General features: G+C 40.8%; 1 protein-coding gene across 2 annotated transcripts in view; it reads right to left on the bottom strand.

Moving 5' to 3' along the window:
• LOC139634072 (potassium voltage-gated channel subfamily KQT member 4) overlaps positions 1-20,367 on the bottom strand; it is a 47,184-nt gene that overhangs the window by 3,945 nt on the left and 22,872 nt on the right. The window contains exons 2-13 of one of the 2 annotated variants that reach the window (XM_071500316.1): positions 13,841-13,931; positions 12,210-12,336; positions 11,889-12,064; positions 11,139-11,264; positions 10,425-10,535; positions 10,238-10,333; positions 10,043-10,131; positions 9,176-9,301; positions 5,890-6,119; positions 5,684-5,783; positions 734-865; positions 163-301 (exon numbers count right to left, since the gene is read on the bottom strand). In XM_071500316.1, the coding sequence (XP_071356417.1) occupies positions 163-301; positions 734-865; positions 5,684-5,783; positions 5,890-6,119; positions 9,176-9,301; positions 10,043-10,131; positions 10,238-10,333; positions 10,425-10,535; positions 11,139-11,264; positions 11,889-12,064; positions 12,210-12,336; positions 13,841-13,931 (1,543 nt within the window). The remainder of the gene's footprint in view (positions 1-162; positions 302-733; positions 866-5,683; positions 5,784-5,889; positions 6,120-9,175; positions 9,302-10,042; positions 10,132-10,237; positions 10,334-10,424; positions 10,536-11,138; positions 11,265-11,888; positions 12,065-12,209; positions 12,337-13,840; positions 13,932-20,367) is intronic. The other variant, XM_071500317.1, reaches the window with a different exon arrangement.

Genomic DNA, 20,367 nt, shown 5'->3' with positions numbered 1-20,367 from the left:
GTCATTTCCTGCTCTGTTTATTGCACTTCCTGTAGTTTCTATGGCAGTTTTTATTTGATCCACTAGAGTGAGTAAGAGCAATCATTGAGATTTCTTGACTGATGTATATGATTGCTAAGAAAACACAGCTTTGCTGTTTAAATCAAACTATCCCTCGGTTACCTGTTTCTCCACCTTGACTACACGTCCCATCATGCTTAGCTCATCCAGTGGGTCCAGTTCTGGCGGCGTCTTCTCTCCTTTTTCAGGGCGTGCCTTCTTATCGGGCTGAACAGCTCCTCGTCCAATTATCTGGTCCACCCTTTCACACAAACACAACAAACTATAATAAATATAATGAAGACTTTGATATTTTAGAGTGATTTTGTATGAGCTTAAAGTAAAAGCCTGGCATTTTCAATATTGAATCAATAAGAATGATTATTTTCCTTTTTTTGCCAAGAATTAGATGAGGAGAGCCAAACTAACTGTTTCCACCTGCTTCCTGTTTGTATCCTGAACTAAGCTAACCAGCTGCTGGTGGCAGCTTCATATTTACAGTGCAGACATGACCTGGCAAGGAAGTAAATATCTTTAAAAGAAGCAGAAGTACAAAGAGCAAAAATGAATCATGGCATGATAACACAAAGTAATCTCTTTTCCCAGCCCAAACACAGAATTAGAGATTTTTACCTCATTTACTTACCTTATTTACTTATGAAGCAATAAACCAGTGGGAATATGTGAAACCTACCTCATCTGCAGACTCTTGATGCGGCCCAGCATGTCCAGGTGTCCAGCAGAGTACTGCTCTATGACGTCCTTCACATCATACGGACGCAGCGTCTCCTTAAACTTCCTCTTGGCCACAAGGAACTTTAAGATCCTAAACATGCATCAAAAACAAACAACCCAGACTGTTATCACCCCTCTGGATGGATTTAAAGAGCCTCACACTGCACATATATACATATGGACCATATACAGTATATATATAGACGTACAGTAAACCTTTGGAAAAAATGCAAGGGTAGGACAGCCATCAAATGATGTGGCTCACCCTGAGAATAACAAGATTAATTACAGTCAGTGACCTTATCATTCACAAACAGCCCCATAAAGAGAGAAATGTACCCCCCCCCCCCCCCCCCCCCACTAAACCATATGGATATATTGTGGTGATGACAACATCTTCCAGAGACATTTGCTTATCAGTACTTGCTGTTTCAGCAATTAACACTCATCCACAGATAGAAATAACACACACACACACACACACACACAAACCTCTATTAAAGCGTCACCCTGTTTCTGCTCTTTCGTCGGTATGACAGCCATGTTGGAGCCACTGGTGGACCATAGCTGCTCCCACTCACACAGCTCATCACCACCACACACATCCCACTGCAGGGGAATCACACCAAGTATTGTTGTTGACCCAGCACTACTTTACCCGCTGAACACATCACTGATAACATCCCCAGCCAGAGTCGCTCTGGCTGGACATCACGCTGGAGGGAGTGGAGGATGTACAAGAAATAGAGGAAGAGAATGGAGGAAAGTTTAAGAGTGTGTGTGTGTATGTGTATGTGTGTGTGTGTGTGTGTGTGTGTGGCTCTCTGTGTTGGGCGGGTCATTAAATTTCCTTCTTATCACTTACAGGATAGGCAGCTCACAGATGCTGGCTCCGCAGAAGGACTGAAAACACCAAATGTAAGCAAGACAAAATATAGACACTCAAGCAGTCATCTCATCACGTGATGGATTGCACTACAAGTCAAACTGGGAGAGATGAAGGAGTGAGGAGGAGGAGGAGGGGAGGGCAAGGAAGGACAGAGATTTTTTTTTACGAGGAAATCCTATCTCTCGCACCCAGATGACTAAGTCCACTATAATACTCCCGGATGCCTTTACAGGAGGAAGTAAAAGAAATCACTTCAAAGGTCTTGATACTCTCAGCTGTTTCTAGAAAACATCACACGCACACACATCGGTGTACACAACCACGCACACATGCACAAAAACAGAAATATAATGCCACAAATGCATGCATGAGTATACCTACACACCCTCAGTCTGAAGTACATACACACTACAGTAACACAACCACGCACAAGCTAAGCAGGAGCAAGTGAAATCTGAACTTGTGAGAGGGGTCATTTTCTGAAGTAACCACTGTAACCTTTGTCCAGGCCTGCAGCGCTTGCATTTACCACAGCCACATACAGCTCACAGTTTTGTGTAGTGACCGGTGCTGCAACAATGAAGAGGGGAAGGTGCGAGCGGAAGAGAGGAGTTGAGAGGAGGAGGAGTGGTGGTCCACAGCTGGTGCCGTAGCAGCCGCCAGCGCACTCTTCCCCCTCATGCAGCACTCTGGTTTCTTGATGACTCTGGTGTTTGGGGTATTTTTGCAGGCGGCCTTTTCTTATTTTGCAGGTAGATGCAGATTTTTTTGCCAGGGTGGGTCTTAGGTGTGAGTAAAAGAAAAGGCTTGGGAAATGGGAGAAGGAGGGGAGTGGGGGCTTCAGATTTGGATCCTCCAAGGGTTTCTTCAAAATGCTGACGCTCTCTCTCGGTCGATGAAATGCCTTTCATAATACGTGTTTGGATCTGAGTGTGGGTGCAACAGTCGCTGGCAGTGGTACAGTACAGTTGGCACCGCTCACTGAAAAATATTATACCTTCCTAATGTTGGGAAGTTGAGATGTAAAAACACAGTGATGATTTGAGGGACAGGAAGTGTCATCTGTGCAATAAAATGCTTGCATAGCTACAGCAAATATTTCTGCAAATCAGCAAAGGTTGATTCCTGACAGTCTCCAATGGCAAGGTTTTATCTGTGACTTAAAAATGACTATTGAACTTACACATATCCTAAGTGGGCCAATTATGGGTCACTGGAGGGGGAAGTCTAAATCCTCATCAGATAAGACTATCTAAGTGAACAAAATCGAATGCGCACAATACAGTATGTGTATTCAGTCATTCTTACAGAGAAATATACTACGTTAACATTATATGAGTTTAAAAATATTAAAGCTGAAACACTACAAAAACTGATGACGATGACAAAAGATCAAATAGTTATAAATAGCAGACATTTCCAAACTATTTATTTAACGAAGTGAGCACTTCATCCGAGACTGCAAATGTGCAGAAATTTTGTGTTTTGTGCAGTATTGGATTTGTGTGTGTGAAGAGTCACAATAGAGACAGCACAAAAAAATATCACGCTTTGCTTCCCCATCCTCCTCCTCCTCTTCTTCTTCTCCCTCCGTACATAAACAGAGCACCATACACATTTATTCAGGCACTGACAAACCACATGAATCTCTGTAAAGTGAAGTCTCAGCACTAAGGCCTGCTGCAAAAATCTGTTCCACAGACATCAATCATGAAACTTACTAAGACACTGCATGAGTATGTGTGTGTGTGTGTGTGTGTGTGTGTGTGTGTGTGAACACAGTGAAGCACCTGCTGTTTACACACCAGCACTATCTATAGGAACTCCCTCTTTTCTATTGTCTGCAGCACAGAGCAGCTGAGGTCAGGGCTATTTGCTGAGTCAAATGCAAACCTGAGGAGATATCATATAATACCCTATCAGCAGCCTAATAATATCAAACAATAATATATCATGCTGCATCCTTGCAACTGAAGACATCCACCTACTGTATGTCTATGAAAGAGAAACTTTAAATTAAGTGTTAACAAAGCACCAGGTTCAGAGAGCTGACTTGTGTTACTAACATGACAATGAGCTCATTTATGAAAATTCTGCCCAACAGGAGGATAAATGGATGGACTCCATTTATATAGCGCTTTTACCCAAAGAGCTTCCATTTGCCTTTTAACCACCCAAGCACACATTGATAACAGCAGAGCCACCAAGACACTTGCCTAACCTTAAGGAGCAAAATAGGATGCAGTGTCTTGGATACTTCAACATGTGGACAGCAGGAGATCGTCATGTGACTAATGGACGCCCCCCTTGACTGCAGGAGACACAGGGGCAACTGCAGCTTAATATACATTATGTAAAAAGTAAATCTGAATGATGTTATAATACTGAAGAATATATAATAAACATAACACAAATTCATAATGTTTACAACCAGTGCAGCTAGAAAAAGAAGCACTACAGCTTTAATAAATGAATGGTCAAACAAAATCAGGGATGGACATGCAACTCAAAAAAATATGCAACTCTGGATTCCTATAAAATATTTTGGGACTATTTTGACTGGCAGCTTGAATTTAAGCATCCCTAACATTGCCCCATACACACACACACTATATCTTACCCACTTCAGTGCAGAGTGCACAGGGAACCATACAGACAGCGTCACACTATCATGAGCAAACCTGTGAGGCTGTCGCTGTCACACGGGACCAAAAAGAACCATTATAATCCACTCTCATCAACCCCCCCCCGAGACCATCCTGGCCCCAGTACCAGATGTTTGCTAGCAGTTGTAGCGTTTTCTGCCACCATCAGTGAAAAACTACGCTGTTACTCTGTGTGTAATTTTGTAAGCGTGTCAGGTGGGGGTAGGTAGGTGTACGTGTCTGCATAAAAGATATCGTTGGTGTATCTTCTGTGGAGTATCTAAACAATTAAACTGAAGGTTGTTTATGTTTGCATTTCACCCATTATGATTAATTACTAATTACTGTAATCACGGTATAGACACTCACACACACACACACACACACACACACACACACACACACACACACACACACACACACACACACACACACATACTGTCTTTGTTTACAGGACATGTGGCACTGACATACCACAGTAAAAATTAACTTAGAGTCGATGAATAACAAGAGGAGAAGCCACAGCGACAGCGATCAACATCAACGCTCTTAATCAGCTGTTATAACAGTTGTCTCAGTCTAAGCCGTATATCGTACTTTACTATGATCCTTCACCTCTACGGGATCCTGAGTGTGTTTGTTCGTGTGGTTTCTAATAGGCAACCCTATCACGCCACCTTAGTGGACATTTCTACTCCGTCAGCTGAATCCGCACACGCCAGCACCTACATGTGGGAGCAGCATGTTCACCTATTAATGCTGGCTATAAATACCATGAGAAGTGCCCATCGTCTCAATACACATACATGGCTTGTTCGTGTGACCAAAGTGACCTTATTCCATTGTTGACCGACAGTACAACAGCTGCGGTTTTCACTGTGAGGTTGTCATGTGTTGTCAGGTGGATCCTGGCACCTGGAAACCCGAGCTTTTACTGCTCAAAAAGGTAAAGGATACAGGTTTTTACATTTGAATACAGTTTATCACTCTATCGTTTGGTAGAGCACATTTTTTAGGAGTGATCATGTTGAAAATTGAGTTCACTGTGGGGTGGGGGGCTGCAGTTCTCAGAACCGGACCTTTTCAGGCAGCAGAAGATTCAGTCTTGGCGTGTGGCCTTATCTAGTTAAGACAGCACTGCATATTATACGACTTAATACTATTAATACTTTTTGTTTTTGTTTGTCTGTTTTGTTTGGTGATCTGTTTGGAATTTTTTGTCGTTAGTACAATTAAATAAAATAAATAAATAAATAAAATCCATTGTTTGTTACTTGGACCGTTAAATCATTATAGAAAGACCTCTATATGTGCACAGTTAGGATAAATGATTCTTACTATAGGTATAGTTGTCACTGTCGAAGGCACGACTCACCTCACTGCTCGTATAAGTGTCTTCACTGCTGGGATTACCTCCTCCATGGCCACGTCATAATATGGTTTGTCTTCTACACTTTCCTCCCCAACTCCCTCTACTGGACCAGGGTAGAGGGAAGATATTCAGAGACACTATTATGTAGAAAAGATTCTTGTGAGTGTTAATGAAAAGTGTTTGTGTGTGTGTGTGTATGTGTTGCCTACCATCAGCAGGAGGTCGTGGTTTGAGGCGAAGCGAGGTGCGAAAACGTGTGCGGTCGTTAAAGCTCCAGCTCTTCTGGACCTTCCCCGGGCTGGTAGTCTCAGGGACATTCTCCTGGCTGGGAGAGCGTCTGACACCGGAGCCTGGGGGCAGCGGTGATGCCTTGTTCCGAATGGTTTGGGATGATCGGGAATTGTTCATCCGGATCCGATCCCGGAAGCCCATTTTACTGCTGACAGTGAAGATAACAGTCCAACATCTATAAGCAGAGTTTTCTTTTCGGATCATGAGAGGCACTGAAATTTTGTCAATGATCACAATGTCCATGCCTTTGACCTTAATGGAAAATTACTCTGTGTTATCCTGGGAGTTTAGGGAAGCAGCAGAAGGGCCGACTGAGCTTGTTAGAAAAGAATTTGTTAGTTAAAAGTGAAATAACACAAAAAATATGGCTAATGATTTTTATAACAGGCCTCAATGAGACTTAACAACAAACAGACAAAACAGGGACACAAACAGACATGTACATTTTCACTCCATGAAAGCCAGACTAGTTCACTTATCATGGAGGCAGTTTGACCTGAGAGACCACTCAATATAGCTAAAAACTGATTCTGCTTATTTAATGTGCCTATCATAGCACCTGATTCAGCAAAATCAGACTGAAACCTGATTCAAGACTTGCAGTAGTGCTGGGACGGCGGAAAATGTTCCACCTACCATCAGACCAAGACACACGTCCTTAATCCCTTCAACAGAGTGAATAAGCATCAAAATATTGGCCTCAAAGTGCAGCCGTACAAAAGGTGTCTCACTAGGTAGTCCACACCACTCACTACAACACCAAGGCCAATGGTAACATAATCTATTTACAGGAGAAAAGCTATTTGGTGGCCATTCTCTTCAACAGATTGACTCCTAATGCTGCTGTTATAGCATGCTCTGGAGACCGCTCCCTCTCTGCAGCCACTCACACGTTACACACTGTCACGGATCCATAAAGAAATGCAAATGTCATGCACCACAGAGCAATTCCAGCCCAGTCGTTTATTCCTACATGTTTACGATGATATATACTCTTTGTTGTGCGTGTGTTATAGCAAGCCATTTAAATTAAAATTTAAATAGTTAAGGGATGTTAGTGGACACAGCATTTCATATGAGCAAGCTGAAATGTTTCAGGTAGACCGGACGTAATGGGGGAAGATAGAGTGAAAGACCTTCGCATGCTGTTGGGAAAGGAAGTTAATGATTTGGATGCATTCAGGGCCATAAACTTCACTGAATCTTTCAAAAACACTGAAAGAATATTGCATGCAGACAGGAGCATCAAAACCTTTTAAAAACACAGCATAACCATGCTGATTTGTTAGAAAGGCTCATGTGACTAATATGAAATATAAAAGCATGCTGAATCATTTAAACCCTCTTTTCAAGACGAGTCAATAAATGAACCAAACAACTGAATTGAAAACATGAAGCAAGCCTAGAGCAGGGAAATTCCCTTGACTTCAACGATTTCAATTTGTGAAAGGTCGTTGCGTATTTTGGAGTGAATATTTAGTTTCCTTGTTTCACCAGACGTTTGATGAAAGGAAAACACATGTATCCACCTTGTCACAGTCATAAACCATCAAGGACTTCTGTCGTGTTTTCAACACATGGTTTATCATGACTTTCAAGCCAAAGCAACCAAACTCAGCCCTTGTTTCTCCAGCACTCACAATACAGACCAAGCTGGAGAAACATCTTCTTAGTAAAACAGAACACAGCAAGTCTTCACAGTAAAGGATTCACTCAAGCATTTGGGGACCAGAGTATTGTGTCTATTTAAAGCTTTCAATTGGTAAGTACAGTCCATCATTGAAAATAAAATACATTTCAAGGCATCTGCTACTACAGGCCATTTCGATCTGAGCTAATTCTTCTTCCTGAAACTCACAAACTGTGAGAAGTTTGATTTTTTTTTTAAAAACACAAAACTTTTGTCAAGTCACTGCACTGGCCCGCAAATTTTTGAGCGTTTCAGGCAACGTGAGCAGAATGTGTGCATTATAGGAGTAAGAGTGGTGTTATCGAATGATGACATTTTAGCGTGCCCCGTGCACAGGCTCGTTGCCGTGGATACCTCTGCTTGCGGCCAGCGTGAATCCGGAAGAGACCCCGCTTTTTAGAAATGAGTTGACTGGGGAGACACACAAGGCAGAGGGAGAGAGGGTGAGGGGAGGAGAGGAGTGGAGGGAGGGGGGTGAAGGAGGACGAGAAGTTCTGGGACACAACCTGGGTACGCTGAGAACCCATGAGGATAAAAGGTAGCAAAGGAAAAACCAGAGAAAGAGAGTGAGGTGTGACATCTCAATAATCCAAATAGTCCTTTCCCTTCCTGCTTTTGTTACCTTACCTAAAACTGCAAAATATACCTCTGAGAGGCAGTTTGGATTATGGAGACACAGTCAGTGAGGAGAGGGTGGGGAAGGATCATGCAACAGTAGTGGGCTGTAATGTTTCACCCGAGTATATTCATCAAGACAGCCCATTAAACAACACGGTGTGAGAGCAGCACCTCAAAGGACATTTCCCCCAGCAAAGGTTGTATTTTTCAGATACAACAATGTGCGTCTCTCATCTAATGCATGCACAACTCGGATATACATCATTTACACATCAGCCCTTCATTACCTTGGCACTTGTTAAAGGTTTATGCAAACAAAGTTATGAGTCTAATGCAGCAGATTCACCCTAATTACGAATATCCTCAAACCAACAAGCACAGCTCATGACTTGAAGAACAAACCTGCATGGACCGTCTGCCTTCCTGAGAACAGATGAAGGATGGAGGATGGGTGGCATGGGAAAGACACAAAGGAAAGAAACGGAAAGACAGAGGAAGACAGGAAGAGGAAACCGATGAGTGACTAGCGGGAGGCGGTGGAGATGGCAAGAGTATGAGCTAAGCAGACAAAGATGCTGAGAAGCAGAGGGTCCTGTAACACAGTGGTCTCAGAGCAGACATTAGTGAAATATTGTTAAACACACAACACGTCCACGCAGAAAGCTCCGGAAGTAGTCAGCCTTGATTTTATGTGTGTGAGTGTGTGTGCGTGCGTATGTGTGTGTGTGTGTGTGTGTGTGTGTCTGTGTGTGTGTGTCTGTGTGTGTGTGTTTGTGTGTGTGTGTGTACACCTGTTGAGTGTGTTCTTCTGTATGTCCCCACTGTGTGTGAGTGTAGGTATACTTTTGGCCTGTCTGGATGCACTGTGAGGTTATGAGTGGTGGCGGTGTGCGTACCTGTCTCCCGACAGGTAGGGGGCGCTGTAGGGCCGCAGCCCAGACAGCAGCGTGTGGTAGGAGTTGTGGAGAACCTTCTTGGTGTTACGTTGTCGCTGGAGGTGACTGAACAGTAGCGTCAGTTCTCTGACACCCCACGTGCACAAATAAAACAAAAAACAACAAAAAAAAAACACATGACAAATGAACAAAAAACAACAAATAATAAACAACTCACAAAAAGGCCAAATTAATGGTCCAAACACTCAAAAGAAGAGGGATACTTGAGAGGAATAAGATAAGTGAAAACTTGAAAATTTAAGATATTGCAAAGTGACCATTTTGACTTGATGTTAATATAAAACAGATGCATGTTTCTCATGTTTCTCCATGTTTCTATTCGTGTTTCTCATGTTCCCCTCCTTTTAAGCAAACCAAAAATTAGTCAAATTAATACATAAATGCAAAATATAGGAAACCACTGTGTAGAACAAAAGTGATGAAAATGTAATTGAATAGTGGTGGCAGAGGCATTTCAAAGAGCTTGGCCAAAGTTTAATTTAAAATAATAATTTAAAAATGTAATAGAGAAATCAACACCACTCTTTTTATTGAAACCACCACTGCACAAAACTGAGAGGGGTCCTTCATGGGTAAAAGGAAGCAGGTTTGACCTGTGTTTGGTTTATAATGATATGAAAGTATGAGCAGAAAAAAAAGTGATGTAGTATATCACACACTAGTTTTCACAATTCACCCTTTTGTGATGCAACTCTCAAATCTCTGTCTGCATTTATTACACTTCAAACAAAAGACAAAAGGGAACTACAGATTTCTGATGGTTGAATCCATTCAGAGCTGAACATGTAGAGTGATGGCTGCGCCTACCTGAACGAAGGCAACATGCTGTCATAGAAGTACCATGTAGCTGTTAGATAGGAGTGTTTGGGATCTGTAGAGTAGAGACGCCATGCAGCCTAAACAAAGCCACAAACGCACAAAACAGAAACAGAATGTGAAAGTTAACATCCTACCTGGTTCTGCATTTGATTTATTAAACAACATATTACATGAGGCCGTTACCTGTATCAGGTTGGCAGCCGGCATCCTCCTCTTCTCAAAGTGCTTCTGCCGGTGCTGCTCTTGAACCTTCAAGGCAAAGCCTGATCCCAGAATTCCCTGAGGGTCAGAGGTCAAATTTAAGTCAAGAGTGCAACCAAGCAGACAGCAGCCACTAACAAAGATGTGAGTAAACACACAGGGGACTTACAGCAGGCAGGGCAAAGAAGGAGACTCCCAGGAGAGCAAAGCCTGCAGCTAGGAGCCGTCCTTGCCAGGTACGAGGGGTCTTATCACCGTAGCCAATAGTGGTGAGAGTTATCTGCAAATGTAAAGAAATACACACACACAATGTGCTGGGTTTAATAGAATGTAGATTGCATGGGGTAGCGAAAGACAAGGTAGTCAAACCTTGCACACCGAGTCAAATTATTCACAGGTTATACACAACATCGTACAAAATTTTTTTGCATGACTCTACAATCAAGTTAAACCTGTCATCTACATAATTCTAGTCACGTGAATTATTGACTGGGACTTTTTAATGCTGATTCCCATATCAATCTGAAGTCGATACAACAAAATGTTATTTTGTGGTTTTATGTCTACAAAGATAAGAACATTAAAATTACTATTTTAAGATTCCTCTCGCTATCATTCCTACAATTATTTGGATAAAAATATAATACTAATACTTAATAATACTGCTAATACTATATACTAAGTATAAAATATCTGGAATGCACAGACTGACTACTGCTCAGTCATCTGCAGCTGAACCTGGCAAGTCTTCTAAAAAGATTTGGTTCACAAAAAGGGATTATGACCACATCTACAAAAAGCCTGATTGTGTGTGTGTGAGTGTGTGTGTGTGTGTGTGTGTGTGTGTGTGTGCATATATGCGTGTGCATTGTGCAGTACTCACAGTCCCCCACCAGAGGGAGTCGGCATAGGTGTTGAAATCTGAGTTGATGTCTTTCTCTGCCAGGTAGACGAGGAAGGAGGCAAAGATCAGGACGAGGAAACCAATGTACCAGGCTGTAATCAACTCCTGAGAGAGAGTGAGGCGAAGAGGAGGTATCAATCATACATGTCAGCAGCAGCAACAGCAACATCATCTTTAACAGCGTAATCCCTCCTGTCATTACGGTACCACTATCGTCGTTACTGGCTAAATTCCCACCATCATCACATTTGGCTTCCACTTTGACTTGGCTGTGTCTACTTAGATAGCTGATGCATCAATTCAGCATCATCACCAGCATCAAACTGGGTCCTGCAGACGACCGGTGGGTGTCAGGTGTTTAAGTCAGCACAAATACTAACAACTGTTTGCCAAAAATGAGCAGTTTTTTGGGGAGTTTGGAGTTTTATGGCAAGTAGATCCCACTTAATCCCAAACATTAGTTAAGTTATCAAGTTACTCATCCCATTAGTAATCATCATGAGCATCATCATCAGCATTTTGATAACAGCCTTTAACCTCCTGCCTGCACTTATAATAATCCATAATGCTGGATATGACCAGTATGCAGTAGTATTCTTTTAATTGTGAATGCACAACTAAGAAATGTCTATAAATGTAAAATATTCTCAAACATAAAACAGAGAAAGTGAGTTTAGTAGTAGAACAGGTGTAAGAAGAGGACTCTATTTAGCAGGCTTTCCTTCTCACCTTGCTGTGTGCGTAAACCACTGAGCCCAGTAGTTTCCAGGTGCCTCCTCGTCTGTCCATACGAACCATACGCAATATCTGCAGGAAGCGCATGCTCCGCAGGGCCGAGGTGGCAAAGATGTTACCCTGCGTACCCGCAGCGATCACTGCCAACGACGCCACAAATACTATGAAGTCTACAGGGGAGGGGTTCAATCCACAGAGACATAGGGAGGAGATGAGGGTAAAGTGATTTCACAGTTTTCACATAGACACACACAGCATTTTGACATGGGTTTGCGTGCTGTCCACACACACACACACACACACACACACACTAACCTATGACACAAAAGGGCTTTCTGGCAAATCTCAGCCGTCCCTGCCATCCACGGTATCTGCAGCAACATCCAGCTGCCCAGATCCTGATGAAGTACTCCAACCCAAACACCACAATCATCACAAATTCCTACAAACCACACGCACACACACAGAGAAAGAGAGAGACAGGTCAGTGACATGCACCGGTCAAGTGAGCGCAGTGTTTTACAGACCATCCAAACAAATTTCATCCAACCTACCCCTGTTTTTCATATTTATGTATTTTTTTCTTTCAAAAGTCACAGTGATATCCAGTGTGACAGTTTGTTATTTCATGGTGTTTCCATAAAATCATTACATTCAGCTATTTTGTATCAATAGTTTAGCATGTGTATCTATTTCTCAAAAGAAAGGTTTCCCCCCTAAACAGCATCCACATTATCAATTTCATTTGAAGCATCATATTAATATGAATATGTCATGAATATCTAAATCTGTTTGTGACTTGGGAACCATTTCAAGAGTGAATCAAAAAAGTTTGAATTGTTCTATTTTTCCATCAGTTTGGCATCTGGGAGATCTGGGAGATCACACAATCAAATGCTGAACAACAAGAGATGCAAAACAATCAGGGTAAAAAAAAATATAACCAAACATCAATGTTGCGGAAAGGATCATGTGAATGTGGCAGCATAAAAAGTTACAAAGCACACAGTATGTCACATGAACATCAAGTTTGGGAAGTCAGTTTTCCAGTCCTTATTTCTAGCGCATGAACACACCACACCTCTGCAGGCAACCACTCTTATGTGTATATTCTTCAGATGATTTACATGCCCTTTGCTCTATCTATCAAACCTTTGCCGTATCTTAATTGTAATAAATTGGAAAATGCTAAAATCTATAAAATGAGATGTTGAAATTCTGAAATGTTGCAAAACAAAAACTGTATATCCAAGATTTCAACGCACTTTTTATTTCACAGAAGAATAAATTAAAAGATTAATAAATCATTTCGGTTATACAATAAGAGCCTGTTAACACACCTGTCAGTTTCTCTCTTTCTCTTTGTATTTCTTACTCTCAGGTTTTTGGAACGTACGGACAGTTTAAGGTGCAGCAGACCAATCTGTCATGAGAGCAAATGTTCGTGTAAGTAAAGTCAACTAATGGCTGATTGCCCGCTAATGGCTGAGTGATTGATTGGAAGAGTGAACAAAGTCAATCAAACCATCAAATAACGCGTAAAGATGAGCAAGGTGGAATGAGAGAGTTGGGGGTGGGGGGTGGGGCTGACAGAGGACAAGTCAGGTGAAGGAAGGAGAAAGCGAGTGTCCTTTCAATAAAGCAGCTTGAGCACAGAGGAAGAGGGGAGATTATGGGATAGCTATTAGGATTAGTGGGTCTTGTCTGTGATTTCCTGCGCAGTCAACAACACCTGAGTCCTCCCACCTGCTTACGTGGCTGTCTGCGCCTCCACCGGCAAACAAAACAACATGCATGCAAGCACATAAACTGCAGTAAGTGAGATGATGCGTATGAAAGGGTGTGAAGATGGATGCTGAAGTAGCCAGTGTGTGTTTGTGTGTGAGAGCGAAAGAGAGAGAGAGAGAGAGAGAGAGAGAGTGGGGGAGAGAGAGACGGGGTCTTACCAGGATGAAGAGGCCTTGGTTGGCAACCTTCTGGTGGTCGCGGATGGTGGAGAACACAGACAGCACCAGGCAGCTGAACACCAGCAGAAAACTGAAACACACACACACACACACACACACACACACACACACACACGCATGGTCAGTAAACACATTTTCAAAATACACACATCAGAAATTAGAACAATCTGGAGTTATGCTAATCCCTTTAGAGAAGAGGCAAATGGACTAAGTAAAAGCCATTAAAATATGCTTTGTTCACTCTCTGAGTGATTAGCCAACAGAGAAAACCTAAATTGCAAATAAGCTGGAAAAGATTTGTTGATCCGTAACAACACAAACACATCATGCTGACTCATATTCAGTCGGTGGCACAAGAATCCAAACAATGAAACCAAACTTAGTTGTTTTTGGCAGACAATTTTTTATAGCTTAATGAAAGTATCTGTACTTGAAAATGAGGTAAATATAGACTTCATACCACAGCATTTACTGTGTTAAGCTTTATCAGCTGAGTGCTTGCTGATGTGAAAAACCCTAAATACCCATCGACTGGCAACATTCATTGAATCAACCTACTGACTTAATTTCTTGTTGGCAGTGAAAGTGTTAATCATTAAAAGTCTGTTGATATTCTATATTTTATTTATTACCAACAAATCTCATGAAAAGACTAAAACCAACAATGAAATATAACCACAAGCAGCAATTTTCAATTCCAGTAATAAGTGCAAAGCAACAGTATGATGAATTTAATAATTCATTATACTGTTCGCTAGTGGAAAAAGTAAAAGTATTACCGTCATGCATTACCAGTCAACACTGGTCTAAATATTGTTCATGACAAAAATAACCCAAAAGTATGTGTGCAATTCATCAGCAATCATAAATATAACAAGTGAATTACAATATAGCAATTTTATTTTTAAAGATTAGGTTGTTATACTGACTTAACTGTATATCCATTCATTGGTCTACCGAGGTCAGGCCAACACCAACAACAACAGCAATTTCAAAGTAGTTTTATACACATCACTCAACATTGTCATGAAACATGTCCTGCAAGTTTTAAAGGATTGGAGAAACATTTTCTCATTTGTAATCTGATTCTTGTTAGGCCATTAAATAGTTTCACTGTTCATTATAGCACCACCATCAGGCTGATGTAATCAAGCATTAGTACATCATTTCCAGTTATGTTACCAAGTTTCATGTCTCTAGTTCGTTGCACCTCACAGCCAATAAACCAAAGGCATAAGATGCCACATAATGATGAATAGGCCACATGCATCAATCAATATCACACTTTGTACCAAATGTAGCGCCCTTTATTGGTTGGGCTTAAAATGCTTTGGTTGGCCTATTCCCAAACACAGCCTGAATATAACTACCAAAATTTATGATGACTGGACAAATTAATGAGTTTTGGTCAGTTTACTGCTAAGCCCCGTCGCTTGTGACGTTTATTGGTCAATATCTTGAAAACTAAATAAAATATCACCAAGCTTTACAACTTTTGATAAGCTTGGTCCAATGATGGTCTACAGAAAATCTTGTGGCAATCTGACCTACAGTTTAGGAGATGTCAAAAATGGCTGGAAATCCATCACAGCAGACTCTTACAGTCCGAGAGACTTTTTTGCAGAGCGCATTGAGCTGGACTTGTAAGTCAGTTTTCAAGTTAAATAGACTGTGAGGGGGAGCGGCGTGGTCTTTCCAAAATTGAACTTTCGGGCCTACAGCGCCACCATCTGGCCAACTGGACTCATATTTCTTGGGAAGCATGAACGTCATTTCCAGTTATTGTTCCAAGTTTTGTGTTTCTAACCCCCTTTGGGGTTAAACTCCTATTTAATCCAACAAACCGCTGTTATCTGTGAAGCCATGAGATTGACTTAGTTTATTTCTTTTTTTCATGTTCTTCTGCTGATCTACAAAAACCATTAAAAACACATCACCAAGCCACAGTTTTGTATTGGGTGCCATTTCCCTTTACTTTGATGAACATGAAAACTGCATGAGGGGTTCTGAGTCAGTCCTAAATGTATTATTTACTTCTATCTGATATGAAATAATAAGTAATAATAAAACACACCAATTTTAGAAAATTATTTTACATTTTAGAAAATTTAAACAAATGTATATTTGTGACCTGTTTTCAAGATTTACAACTTCAGTAGAAATGATGTGGCTTGGGGCTGAGAACTCAGTGCTGGGGACAATAATAAATAAATAGACTATTCCCAGCTGTGTTAAACTCAACAGTTGAAACATGTACTTTACTATAGGATCCATCCCTTTCAACAAAACCATGGGACTGTGCATTTCAGCTGGGACTGAAATTACTGTCCCACAGAAGTAATGGCCACTTCAGTTCGAGAACTACTCCAGAATAAAACACAACATAAATTCTGGTAAATTGTGCCTTATGCTCGAGGTGCTCTCATGTTAGTGTAAACACTTCATCTCCAGAGAACGGACAAGTCTCCACTCGACAATCGAGTTTGGTTGAAGACGAGAGAGACATGACCAGAATTTACAGTTACTATTCACTGACAAAACTATTAACTAGAGTCAGTTGTTATTTAATTATTAAATCCAGGATCTTAATTCCTCTATTATTTCAGAGAGGAAAGGAGTTCCCTCATTGTCAAATCCTTTTGGAAACAGAATACTAACTACCTGCCAAATAGCAAATATTCCTTGATGTACAAAAAAAATCTCCACTAAGAATGATGTATGAACTTTAACTTTAAAGTTAAAACATTTATGTTAGGAATGGTGTGCCGCTGAAAAGAATAATGTCAGCACTTATGTAGTAACTGCCACACTCTGTCCCTCTTAACCAGTGGAAAAAGTTATTGTTAGAAGTTGTTTCAGTGGAACTGTCGACAGTGAGATTAAAAGGAGCTACAGTTTTACCAGACAGCAGAGCAGAAATCTGTTGTAAGACTGGTCAACGCTGGAACAATGCCCATTCGTATTATTTATTCATAATCTGTTGATCTTTTTATTACACACATTATTTCCTGTTTCTTGCTTTCATAATTTGTTCTGTTACTGTTTTTCATTATATTCATTTTTGTAAGATGAGCAGAGGCAGAGGTTAACTCAAAAGAAAAGATCACAGAGGGCAGACTGGAGGATAATAATAGTGGTAATTGGTGAAAAAAAAGATTTTGATCTTTTGTAAATATTACGTTTGGTACAATAACTTTATTTAGTCAGGCAATTACAAAGGTCATAAAAAAAAACCCAGACAATAAAGCTCTAAAATATCCAAACAGTATACTGTGTGATACATTTTACTACCTATAGTTAATAAAGCTGTGACAGTTATGTTCTGATTTGAATTTGATGTATTTTTATATCATGATATTGTATCTGTTTCAATGAGTCATATTTATTAAAAAATTAGTAACTGTTCAAACTGAGCTCATCATGCTGAGAGGCTGATGACAGAGTAGTTATATCAATATCCTTTAGGTATCAAATTCAGGTGATGACAGGTGGGTGACTGATGAGGCGGTCAGACGCCTAATGCCCCCTGCAAAAATACTACAGTGTTGGTCATCCTCAAGGTGTTTGCTGCCAAACTCCCCATGCATGAGATCATTACTGCAGCTCACTGACAAGAACCAAACTTAAAAATAGGTCTTCGACCAGAGAATGATGGTATAAGAATATACTGTGTAAAAAAATAAATGAGAGAGGGACAGAAATTAGTTGCACACAAACACACACCAGCACTGCCTGTTCTTTGTGCCATGTGAATCCAGAACAGTGAGGCGGGATTAGCCAGGTGGCAGCTGCTGGTCCAGCTGGTCTAGATGTCAGAGCCCAAAGTTAGAGAACACTTGTTGGACGCTAAACCAGTTCTTCAGTCCTCACACAATGGTTTCCTTTCTGCACAATTAGTAATGCAATCAGCAAGTCTCTCATCGGGCTAATGTTTGTGAAGTGGAATGGATTTTAGGCACTCACATTAAAAACCTGCTTAGAACTATGGGTTTGACTCAGATAATAAAGCAGCTGCTGAAACATACAAATATTGGACTGCATATAATCCATACTCTCATTTATTGATCCCACAGACATATTTCCATGGGAATAAATCTAAAAGGAATGAAAAAACAAAATATAATTAGAGAAACATTTAATAGATTCATCAGCAATGATTCAACAGAAGAGGAAACAATAAGAAAGATCCTCTCAGACTAAAACCCTCAGGGTCTAATTGGTTGAGTCACAGAGTGAGATGGTGTACATTGTCTTTCATCAGCCTTACACCAGAATTGATAGAGGACAACAGGAAGGAGGGATAAGAGAGACGTCCGAGGTTGTGTAGAGTTGTGCAGCCTCTTGCCTTACTGATCGATCTGGAAGAACAATAACTGATATGCAGCAGTTAGCTTCACACATATAAAGCAGAGATTCCTAACCGGGGGTACATCATATGTAACTCTGCAGTTAGCAGAAGGAACGTGGAATGATTGCTGAGAATCTAAAAAAAAATTAAAAATAAAAAAATAAAAAGAAATTATAATTTGATTAAAAAATATGTCCATTACAATTTAGTGTTACAAAAACCAATAAATTACCAGCTATAATAGGCTTATAGAACAGCACACAGCTCCCACCTCATCTGATGGGGATGTGGTGGCACATCAGACAAAAATTAGTTCATAACTACAACATTTCAGGGATAACTGGTCTATATATAATCAAAACATTCTTTCGGGGAGGGCAACTACATGATTGGACTCTCCCAGTAGTGATTCATAGGCTCGATCTGAAAAGCCTGGTTTCTGTCGTCTCCTTTTCAGTGCGTACAAAAACATTGTGTAAAGAGTCAGTGAATGAGCAACTTGTCCAACTGTTTTTGTTTTGTCTGCCTTTCCGGCCACAGTTTCCAGATGGCGAGACACTACAAACGGAAAGACAAAGTAGCTCTAAGACAGCTAGAAAGACACCAGAAACCAAGTGTAAATAAACAGTCACCCCCAAATTACCACAGTATATTTCTCAGCCCAGTGATGCGTGCACAGAGGAGAGTTTGTGCTTCAGCCACAGCGGAGTTAGTTTGAAAAAGGCACTCAGATGACTCTCTGCAAACAATGCATTTTGGTCGTTCATCAACTGAGTAATGTGCTGACTAAACCGTCTGTCTTTTTCCCCTCAATTAACTCAGAGTGCTGTGTGTATTTCCATGAGGAGGAGATTAGCGGGGGCAGCATCTCAGGTGGTTTCTTTCATTGACTTGTCCTTTATGACAAGTTGCAGCACAGATAGCCAGATCAACAGCTTGGCTTCTACAATATACAGACGCAACATTCCCATAGAGACAAGTTATGAAAGCAAGTCTGCATTTACCTGAGTACAATATTATTGCTTAAATATAATAACTCCAAAAGCACTGCAATAAGTTGCTGCCAGCACGGCTCACCATATCTGTGAGCCGCCAGTTTGCATAATCACAGAGTAGATTTCTGCTGGGCATCGTGTAACAAACCATTCAAACCTCATCTCATTCAGACCACAAGCCACAGGCAGGCCCCAAATCACACCTGCCAAACTCACATATGGCTGTAAAATACCACTAACACCATCTATGTCCTCAAACCAAGTAAATGCTGGTGTACTGTTGTTTAAAAAGCAAGTGGCCCTGGGTATATACCAGTGGTGACCAATGATATTTATGATATTGATATTGTATTTTCTAGCTCTTAAAGGATAAGGCTTCTGATATTCTATGTTTTGTTATCACAAATCCCATGAAATCTATTGTTAGGTCGTCTCTTGCCTCCCTGGCCTGTCCGTGCCTGTCATTTTTATTATAGACACGTTAGCAACATGGTTATGAAATGGCAATATTAGTCTTTCAGTCAGTCCAAAAGTTTGTTCCTGAGTGAAATATCTCAACAGATACTGGATGGGGCCATGGGATTCATAGTCCCTGCAGGATGAAGATTTTAAGGTCAAACATTTTGACTTTTACTACACAGGGTCACATTTTTTTCCTTGTTCATTTATTATTTATGAATGGAAATCCACAAATGTTGTCCTGTTTGATCATCTTCAGTGTTCAGCTACAGCTCTTCATATGGAATTAAGTGAGCTGGGCTTCACCTGCCAAAACGACGCCTCAGCTCATATCTCTTCTGTTGTCCCCATTGAATAAATAAATAAATAGATAAACAAATACATTAATAAATGAAACAGATGATGAGACATTTAGACAAGTGGAGGGGGAGCTACATTTCTGCTGAAGTTACTCTTTCTCCACCACCGCCTGCCATCCACCTCAACAGCACCACCCACCACCGCTCCGTCTTTTCAGGGAAATGTCAATTAAAAGCAAAGCATCAGGCGAAATCCATCAAATCAGCAATAATGGTCTCAGGAGGACATCGAAAGTTTTGTTGATGCTATTCCGCATCAATATCTTCATACTGAAATATTTCACTAAAGACATCTGGTAAAGGGTTCATAGTTTAGGATTTAGAGAGAAAGTAAATATCAGAACA

Source organism: Trachinotus anak, unplaced genomic scaffold, assembly GCF_046630095.1.
Source record: "Trachinotus anak isolate AG129_WGS33_773 ecotype Australia unplaced genomic scaffold, CSIRO_AGI_Tana_v1 ptg000016l, whole genome shotgun sequence".
In the NCBI taxonomy this organism is placed as follows: domain Eukaryota; kingdom Metazoa; phylum Chordata; class Actinopteri; order Carangiformes; family Carangidae; genus Trachinotus; species Trachinotus anak.
The sequence above is the reverse complement of the archived record's forward strand: the minus strand, read 5'-3'. Positions and strand labels throughout refer to the sequence as shown.